Source organism: Macrobrachium nipponense, chromosome 29, assembly GCF_015104395.2.
Source record: "Macrobrachium nipponense isolate FS-2020 chromosome 29, ASM1510439v2, whole genome shotgun sequence".
Classification (NCBI taxonomy): domain Eukaryota; kingdom Metazoa; phylum Arthropoda; class Malacostraca; order Decapoda; family Palaemonidae; genus Macrobrachium; species Macrobrachium nipponense.
Window position 1 is genome coordinate 38,395,283 of NC_061092.1, and position 10,602 is coordinate 38,405,884.

At 35.4% G+C, this 10,602-nt stretch overlaps 1 protein-coding gene across 1 annotated transcript in view; it reads left to right on the forward strand.

Moving 5' to 3' along the window:
* Positions 1 to 1,298: 1,298 nt before the first annotated feature.
* The window catches only part of LOC135206247 (uncharacterized), a 10,844-nt gene continuing 1,540 nt past the window's right edge, over positions 1,299 to 10,602 (forward strand). Inside the window, exons 1-7 of the mRNA XM_064237629.1 lie at positions 1,299 to 1,629; positions 5,336 to 5,616; positions 5,831 to 5,881; positions 6,054 to 6,182; positions 7,152 to 7,366; positions 7,955 to 8,068; positions 9,615 to 9,760. Of these exons, the coding sequence (XP_064093699.1) occupies positions 1,533 to 1,629; positions 5,336 to 5,616; positions 5,831 to 5,881; positions 6,054 to 6,182; positions 7,152 to 7,366; positions 7,955 to 8,068; positions 9,615 to 9,726 (999 nt within the window). The 5' untranslated portion in view covers positions 1,299 to 1,532 and the 3' untranslated portion in view covers positions 9,727 to 9,760. The remainder of the gene's footprint in view (positions 1,630 to 5,335; positions 5,617 to 5,830; positions 5,882 to 6,053; positions 6,183 to 7,151; positions 7,367 to 7,954; positions 8,069 to 9,614; positions 9,761 to 10,602) is intronic.

The window sequence follows — 10,602 nt, forward strand, 5'->3', positions numbered from 1 at the left end:
AAAGGGGAAATTTTTAGTTGGTAAGAAATTCGTCGGCTCATGGGCGCGAACCACGGAACCAAGAATTCAAGACTAACAGAGAAGCGCTTTACCCACAAGACTATTACGAAAGGTATAAGTTAACGCCGCCTCTCGCCTACAAATCCCTGTCGCGCTCAGGTATTCGTTGTTTTAGAGTCGGCATCAATCCACCTCGACCTTGATAACTTTGTCGTGCTTTTGTCGCATGTAGCCATATCAAGAGTCTTATCACATCACCGTGATTCATATATATGCGTTAAACTACAAATGTCCTATTTAGAAATTAAAGATGAAGGGGAAACTGAAGGAATTTAAGAACCTTGTTATTCATTTTGAAGTGACTGTTGATTATGTTAAATCCTAATGAGGGATGAGTGGCAGAGGTGACTGATGGATGAATCTGGAGAATTTTATATCAAATTAAAAGAAAAATAGGTTGCCAACAGTGAATGATGCTAAGATTGAGTGACATAACGAGTTTTAGACACAAATAATGGTTGTATTTAGTGTTGTATAGTTTGTAATGAAATGTATAAGCCAACCATGCTTATAATTACAAGTGAACGAACCATATTATAGGTAATCTGACATAGATTTCCGTTGAATGAGAAAAAAAATAAGTAAAGACGCTTGGTACCCTACAGAATTGAATTTATCAGAGAAATGTAATTGAGGTCACCTATTATAGAAAATTATCTTATCCGTTTGTCATTAAATTTGCTTGGAAGGGTCGATATCTACAAGTATAAGTACGGCATTACATGTTAGGCCTCAGTATTTCGTAATTCATGGAGAACAGAGAAGCGATAAGATTGTCGTTTATAAAGTTTTTGCTTGTTATCGGATTGTAGTGGTTTTCAGACACGTTTATTGTCATATATATATATATATATATATATATATATATATATATATATATATATATATATATATATATATAATACACACACACACATATATATATATATATATATATATATATGTGTGTGTGTGTGTGTGTGTGTGTGCGTGTGTGTATTGTTAATGAGTCGTACTTATGAATCTCTATATAAACACGTTGCTGTCGACACACCTGATTATAGATTCTAATTGTGATGGGAGTCCCAAAGTAGGCGATTTCTTGGAAAAATTATGATTAATAAATCACTTAAGAATGGAAGAACGACATTCACTGTCTTTCTGCTTTACCTCCTTACATATCATATCTCCCCTCTCACTCTGAAATCTCTTATCTGATAAAAGTCGTTCTTTCAGTAAGCCTTTGCATGACTTGCTTACCAGTAATAGACGACTTTAAAAAGTAGTCCCTTAGAGGCGTCCAATCCGTTTCACGTCGCTCGTGCAGTAACTTTTAAGTAGTTTTAAAGGGTCGAAGACGGATTAAACACAGGAGGATAGACTGACATACGCCCTCAGATGTCCCTGGGAATGAATTGGTCGGAGGAGCTTGCGAGGGAAGTGCAAAGATACTCGTTGAAAATCATCAAATCGACGTCTTCTGTGACGGAGTCATGCTATCGTCCAATTCGCACTGGTTGAGATGTGCCATTCCTGTGTTCATTGCTTCTTACGTTTCACTTGGTGGAAGCGTCCAGGTGTCTAGAGCAAGTAAGTTGTGGGTTATCTGAGTTGGTATTGTGTCAGTTCTAAGGTGACTACGTATATTTCTCAAAACGCTGATCAAGGACGAAGGGGACAGATTTTGTCTGGGCTTATATGTGAAGATAAGGAGAAGCGTGATTAGTGTATAATTACCTTCACTGGGAAACCTTAATTTTCCTACCGTGGGAATTTAAGAAGTCTTAACTTGTGGGTAGCTCTGTAAACGTTTGTTAATGTAAGAGTTGATGTATACGTCGGAACCTCGCAATAAATACTTCAAGCAAGATTTAAAATCATTGCATAGTCAACTATAATAGTAAACTAATATAGTCATAAAATACATTAGTAAACTAATATATTTTCTGCTCTATACGCCCATAAAAACACTTTATCTAGAAATTGCATTCAAATGAAGTGTAGCAGTATACGCGTTAAGTTACGTTTTAATTAAACATGAACGTTTGAAGCATATCGTAAAACTAGTGTTTTTTTTTTTTTTTTTGCTGCGAACCACGACTATTGCAAGCCAAAACTCAATTTCTTGTGCAATGGAAATGGATTTTTACCTCATATGGCGACCGAATCCAAGTTTTTAGAATCAAAGGCAAAGTCGCTACCAAATGAACCTTTCCTTTCACTAAAATTTATGACTTGTGGCTCAATTGCGATCGTACTTATCACTCGAATCGTATGTTCGATTCCGATTTGGTAAAAAAATGATCAAGATTAGTACGATTACTGAAGTTCCGAAGTGTAACTATGAATTATACTGTACGTGTTTTGAAGAATATTCAGATAGATAGATAGATAGTTAGAGTGGTATTTGAGAGATTTTAAGTAACCTTAGTTTTATACTGGGATGTGTTTTTGCTGTAAAACATCGAGGACGCTTACTATCGTATTTCTTGTGTATATATTAAGTTTGAGTGTGTGTCACGCGGTGCGTGTTTGTGTGCATTTGTTCGTGCGTATAGCGAAAGTGTGTGTGAGTGTGTGTGTGTGTGTGTGTGTGAGAGAGAGAGAGAGAGAGAGAGAGAGAGAGAGAGAAAATTATTCATTCAACTGATACTGACTGCTAACCGGTGTGATAGCACACAGCGCTAGCTGGATACTAGTTTCCTTAGAAAGCACCAGCGGCTTGAGATTCAAATGCACTGTTTCAAGGCAGAGTCTTTTTTATTGGGATGCTGTAAGCCTTTGGGGTAGGGGAAAATCACCGTAAATGGCGGGTGAACATGTCTCTTGAATCTGCCGAGACAGACCATTTACTGAGGAATGCCACCCAAGTTCATGGTGACAGATATGCTATACCGCAAGGAAGGAACAACTAGTAAATGCCAAGAGAAGGTGAGCATCCTCGTCGGCCTGTGTGGCGTGATAGAACAGATTATGGGAATGGGAGAGTGGCTCGTTCAGAGGGGCTGAGACAAGGGTGTATTAAGTCCCCAATTAATATCTCTCCGGATGCAGTGAAGTGAGAGGTCAAGGAAATGACAGTATTGGAAATGGCAAATTTTTGGAATACGAGGAAGGAATGGCTAATAATTGAAGATGAAACAGTACTGATTGTGTAGTGAAGAGATGCTGCAAAAACTAAAAGAGTATATAAGCATTTGCAGGAGAAAAAAAAATCAGTGTAAATCAGAGTAAGGTTATGAGAGTAAATGAAAGGAGCAACGAATAATATGGATGGTGGAAGAATGGGAGCAGTTAGAGAAGTGTAGCAAGAAAGACAGTCTATGCAAAAGGTTTGAAAAAGACTGATAGCGCCTGTGGAAACCAAATCTATAATGTACAAAAGTCTTTTAAGCTAATTTTTCTCAGTGGAAGTGAAGTGTGGATGCTGAATTGCAATGAATGAAAGGCTGGACTTGATGAGATGAAATTTGCATAGTGCCTATGACGTAAGAGAATTGATGAGGTGAGAAAAATAGGACATAGAGAAATGGTAAATATATTAGAATAGTTAAAAAAAATTGGATTCCTGTGGAAAGAATGTGCGAGTATTCATTGGTAAAAGTAGTGTCTGACTGAACATGTTAAGAGGAAGTAGGACAAGAAGCTCAAGAAAGTGCATGAGAGGAATCACGAGATTGCTTTCAAAATACTAGCAAGTTGGGCAGTGTGATCCATGATGTTGATGTCCACTATTGTCGTGGAAGTTTTCTGCTCAAGGAATTGATTGTGAATAAGGATGCAACAGCGATATCACTTTTCTTCTGCAGGCACCCCTTGTTGGGGAAATGGAATGTTGATGTATCTATTTTCTCCCCCAAGGTGGTTGTATTCTTGATTTCAGTTCTCTTTGTGTCGCTTTCTGTTATTAAGAAGATAAATGGGTGGATTTTCAATGGAATTTTTATAAAATGCTGTTTATGTTCCAGGAAACTTGAGATTTGCCTGTGAGATTTGTCAGGCTCTAGTTCAGGAAACTTATATTTTGCCACAAGAGTATGAACCGTCTGTAGCCAAAAGTTTGCTATTTAAATAGTATATATAATGTTGGTTTTTTTATAAGTGATGATTAATCGCTGCAAATCGCAACGCAGAAGTTTTTGCCAATGACCCAAGATGCGCGTGAATCTGGATTTTTTTCGTTTCCTTATTTTTTCTAACAGTAATATCGCCATTATACGTCTACAGTTTCATCTTACTTACTACATATTCATATAGCACGGCAAGGCTTTCAATCTTTTGCAGCTAGAATGAATCTTTCTTTAGAGATGATGAACCTGATAAAGTGATGTTGTTGTGTTAATCAGTCATTCTCTGAACTTTCATCATTATGTTATCAGAGCGGTAGGTAAAGTGTATGCCTCAGTTGTTAAATATGTATTTAACGCCGTGGATGAACAAATACAATTGATTTAAACATTGTTGAATTTTATTACTAACTGCAGAGTTGTAACATCATCATTTAAGAGGAGAATGTTGTGGAAGTTTCCGCAATCGTCGTTTTTTTCAACCAGCAGCACTTACACCTCTGATGACTTCATGTGGAGGTGATTATTTAAGTATTAATAGCACCTCAGAAAAAGCACAGCTGAAGAAGACTTGCTTAGAACCTTAGAAGGACATTGCAAGTTTATACATTTGACTATTTACTCTAGAAAATGGATGGATACCTCAAGATCGATCTAGATTATTTGTTGTATAGTATTATCGTCTCAACCCCAGGAAGATGACGACTAGGCTGGCATACTACAAGTAGTATTACAGAGTTGTTATAGTGGAATATAACGTTATAAACTGATCCCTAAAGTAACTGCCATCGGATCATCACTGACAACTGAAATTTTTCCTGACCTTCAGTCTGACGTCTTGACCTGCAAGGACTGTAACGTTAGTCTGTCTCTTTACTGAAGTTGTTGGCATGGTAAACTGAAGATGAACTTTGTAGTTCTGAGAAAATAAAACTGATGAAATAACTTGAATTTTTTTACACCTATCTTTTGATATAAATAAAGGCTTATGCACTGTTCTGAGGCACACTTATTACTTCTGGTTATTATACTTCTCTGGGTGTTACCATTAAATTATTGATAATGATTCGCACACATATATGAATATTAATATGAATACCCACACACACATTTATACATGAAATATTTTCTGGTATCTTATACAATTCTTGAGTTTCAGATTCTTTTCCAGAATTGATAGGTTTGTCGCTCCTCACCTTTTCTTACCCAGACATCTTCATTTCCCACAGATACAGAATGCACGAAACATCTTTCTGCTACGGGAATAGACAGCGGAGATGTCTCCATCGATGGAGGAAACGTCACCTTCAAGTATTACGTGAAGAAGGATGACCTACTCAGTCCAGAAAACGACCTGTACACACTTCACTGGGACGAGGGCATCGTGCCTCTCTATAAGACTCAAGACTTGAGGTTCTCCAAATTCTTCGATGTCAATGAGAGAAATCAGTCTTTGAAAATTACTCTCAAGAAATCTTCTTTGGTGAAGCGGACCTTTTCTAGAAAGTTGGTGAGATTTTGTCATCTGTAAATTATTATTGAAGTTTTAAACGTAGGAGACATTATTTAGTATTTATCAGTATGGTATCCCAGTTACATACATTATCTGTCTGTATGTTAACTAAATATGCGCATGATTGTTCGAGTTACAAGTGCTGCCTCTGCTACTGGTAGTGTCATATAAGAAGATGACTACTAAATTCATCCCGACATTTTTCTTCCAGAGAGCAGTTGAATCCAGGCGTGTCTTTGGCGTGTCTTTGGACTCTGCAAATGTAAGTCATCTATATTTGGAATTCTCATTTTAGGGTATTAATAGTCGAAAGATATTGATAACACACTGTTCAGAAAAATCATTGTCCTTATCAAAGAGTCAGCTTTTGTATAATGCTTTTGTCTTGGAATTTTGCTTCTTAGAGTTTATTCAAATTATTGTTTCCCTTTCAGTGCACGGTCGTCTTACGACATTATTTCTTTTGTTTGTCTGAGAAATCCAACCCAGCTAGCCTCCAAGGAAATTTTGTTCTGAAGGGCAACGCCACAGAAGCTTGTAATACCACAGAGTGGACTCGCCCTGTATGTATTCAACATGGACCTCTAACGTATTTTGCTTCTCCGACGGTCTTTAGATAGCAAAATTACATTTTGTGTGTATATGAACCGTAATCGAATTTTTGGACATATTGTAGCATTACCTTTTTTCTGTACAACGTCAACGACAAATCTGAAACAGTTTTCTAAGTTGCCAATTGGAAAGATATATCAGTTTTATTGATCGATATTCCATATCTGTTTACTATCCAGAACGAGATTATATTTCTGTAAGTTTGACAATTACTTTATTCTTGAAATATTTCGGGATAGAAATTTAAGTATCTCAGTGACTAAAAATTTTCCTTTATCAACATCGCTGAGTATGGATAAGGTACTTTATATGAACCTACGTATATTCTTCGGAACTCCTAAAACATACATAAAACAGACTCCCAACGCTGCAAGAACCCTTTTTATAATGCCGTCTTGGGTGAAATCCTCTGTGATCAGAACCTTTATTCGTGCTGCTAGTCTTTGTTCGTAACTCCTCAGAATTTGCTCTTTCTGTTCTTCCTCTCACTTTGCCATAAGCAGCATTGAAGACATAGCTTTAAAAAGATGTCTGGAATGTGTACTGATATCTCCAGCAATTTTAACAGTCATAACAAGCCTTGATACTCTCTGGTACCGTGGTCTTAGGGCGCGCATGAAGCTATCGGATTGGCTTTTACTTGAAAAGGGTGGTAAATGAGGAAGAGCTCGTTCTGGCACAAAGCCCCCTGAAAAAAGGGGGGAGGGGGCCCGGTGACCGCGAGAGTCATTTACATACGTTAATCAGTTATTTGCAGAGGAACTCTTTGTCTTTTCAAACTATAATAGTTAGGGAAATTTCCATGAATCGTCTTGCAGTGGAATCCTATATTTTAGGAAGTCCTATTAAAAAAAAAAAACATATTTATATTATAACCAAACTGAACCCACGAATATTAATGAAAATATTTTCATGTAAAGGCTTCTGATGGGCGACCAAGATCGTCGGACCAGCCCATCCAAGAAGTGTTACTAAATTTTAGCGAACACACGGACGACTCAACTACATCTGCACCTATTACGACAACTGAGGGTGGCGGCGATGTTGATGATAGCCTTCAAATCACAGTTGGCATTGTGGGGGGCGTTCTTGCTCTCGTGTTCTTCGTTGGCATCGGAATAGGATTATATTACAAGTTAGTAATAATTTATATAGAAAATGTTCTTGACATGGTTTTTATGGTGCGTGTTTTCAATGTCGCATAATTCTTAAGCAATGCAATTAATGGATCTATCTATATATATTATATATATATATATATATAATATATATATATATTATATATACTACATACATATACATATATGTGTGTATGTGTGTAGCATTACTTGAGATTATGCGACATTGAAAACACAAAAAACACACACACCACACACACACACCACACACACACACACACCAAATATATTATAATATATATATATATATTATAATATATATTATATTTATATATATATATATATATATATATATATATTAATAAGAATATAAGACGTCATTAATTAAGAATTAAAATGGTCATTGACACACACGCACACACTATATATAAATGTGTGTGTGTGTACATAACCAGAGAAAAAACTTGAGATAGAAAGTCCTAAAAAAATCTAGTTTTACAGTAGAGTCCGCGTTATTTTTCCCACTGTATTATTATTTTCTTCAGTAATTTATTTGTAATTTAGATTAATAATTGATAACGTTTTGTCGTTTACTTTTTCTTCAGTTACAAAAGAGGCGTTAGGCTCGGCTTCTTCCAGCAGCGGCCGAAGGAAGTGAAAACTATTAGTACTCTGGGGTCCATTTATCCAAACATCGGCATGAGTGCTTCAGAAATAAGGTAAAAATGTCCTTGAAGTTCTTGGTGTTTATGTAACCTCTTCTTTGTTTTTCGCCTTTGGGTTTGATATTCATAATTCCTATTTACTTCCTTGTTGATGTTATGTTTGGCAAACAGAAACTTTCTGTAATTGTTTTGTTTGTTGATTTTTCTCTTCAGAAAAAGACATTTATAGCAAACTTTGCTCTTTTTTGTTGGTCATGGCTTTTGCATACATGAATTTTATATATTTTGTTTGTTGCTTTTCTTAGCTTCACCAAAGACAACTATGTATAAATAAATATATATATATATATATATATATATATATATATATATATATATATATATATATATAATATATATATAATATCATTGTTTTAAGCCGTGTAAGACAGACAAGGTGTTTTTTTATACTTAGTTTGTTTCTCATAGCTCTTATAGCACTTAACTTTCACAGAAACTTTAAACATTGGGTATCCATTCATATAGAAACACAACAAGGATGCTATGGATCTCTTAGATTTTCTACCTATAGACATCTGTAAATAAAGGTCATTTGGCTTAATAATGCCTTCATGGCATTCATTTCATCTGGCTTAATAATGCCTTCATGGCATTGGCATTTCCATTTCCGACTTTGGGAGTTTTCTTTCTTCTGATTTTCCAAAAATAGTATGCCGTGTCCGTCTCCAGTAGATCTGTAATCACACACACACACACACGCATATATATATATATATATATATATATATATATAATATATATATATATATATATATATATAGGGGGAGAAAGAGAGATATGTATGTGTGTGCGTTTGTGTGTGTATGTGTACATGTACGAATATACTGCATGAGTTACATTGTATTCATAAAACGCTGTTCTTTTTGGTCACCTTATAAATTCTCTTCTGCTATAGCGCCTTTATTGTAGTGGCCAGTTCTGTTTCGTATTGCGTTGAGAAAAATGCAGCATGAGTCTCTCTCTCTCTCTCTCTCTCTCTCTCTCTCTCTCGATAGGGACTTATTATGGACATATCTTACATAGAAGATATTTCGGGAAATGTAGGTAGAACGCTTCTTTGCTACACAAGTAAATTTATCTACTGCAAATATATATGCTTATACAAGATTAAATGTTTTTTTCTTAAAAAAGTGCGATTCACTATATCTTCACATGAAAGAGTTGAAAGGGAAGGAGAGCGGGAAATGGTTATAAATGGTACCCGTTCTTGGATATTTTGTAACTTTATCACAATTGAAAAACTTATTGGAAAGTTATTAATCCCGAAATATTTAGATGTTAAGGAATCAGGCTGGGATTCATTTAATTCATGTTAATAAATATTGTCGGATGGTATCTATAAATCACAAATATGATCTGGAATTTGAGTAAGCATGGTTCAATTGACTATACATTGAGGGAAGAAGAGGGAAATAATCTATCACTATTATGATTTATCAAGCTTTTTCATACAGTCATCATTTGTGTAGAATGAGTTGGATAACTCAGATCAAAATCACAAAAGGAATTTGGAACTCACTGTTTTTCTTTCTCCTCCCAGGGAAAAGGTGCAGGACCCAGAGGACCCAGCCACCATTTCGCCCTATCCGAATTATGCCTATGCAAATCCTGCTGCAACGGAACCAGTTCCTGTGAATCACAGACTCATTTAATTGCAGCATTTTTTACCACAGTGTTGTGCTCTTGGTATGAATTAATTCACATATATGCATGTATTTGCTCCTTGTACTTTATAGTGTGTATATATATATATATGTATATATATATATATATATATATATATATATATTATATATATATATGTATGGATATGGGAAGCGTTGCTATCAAGGAGCTGGAGGAGACGTCACGTACTAGTAATTGTCCATTTATTAAACATGCTGACGTTTCGAGGACACAGCCTCATTTTCAAAGCTGAAAAACGTAATTATAATATATAAAAATATTAAAAAGACTTAAGAATTAAGAAATTTACAATTTAAAAAATATTTACACTTTACACAAAAAAAAAAATAAAAAAAAAATAAAATGCAACAGACAGAATGAAAGAAACAGACCGCTACCTTTCAGGACGGGAACCAAGGACCTAATGACATAAAAAACAGAGACAGGGGCACACTCAAGACAGGCACAGTGTTGTGGAGGTAGTTTGATTGTTTAAAGAAGGAACAAGCTTCTTAATATATAACGATTCGGTTATTGCTAATTGATGAGGTGAGGTGGCTCTGGAGAGAATTTTAAAATATTTATATTCAATATGTTGTTTACATTTTTCGGCATGATCACGTACATTAGAAAATTCAGGATTAGTTCATTTATTGCCTGTTCTGTAACTAACTCCCGATCGATTACGAAGAAAACAATAAACTTGCATTTTTGTATATACTTGTGTCCCGTAACGAGCAGGGCTTCTGTACTTCTATTTTTAGAAAACAAACATTTACTGGCTTAGGTACAAATTTTTATAGCAGTTGTCATTTTAATTTCAAACTAAACTCCTTAAGTACTCTCTTCCACAGGGCCTATAC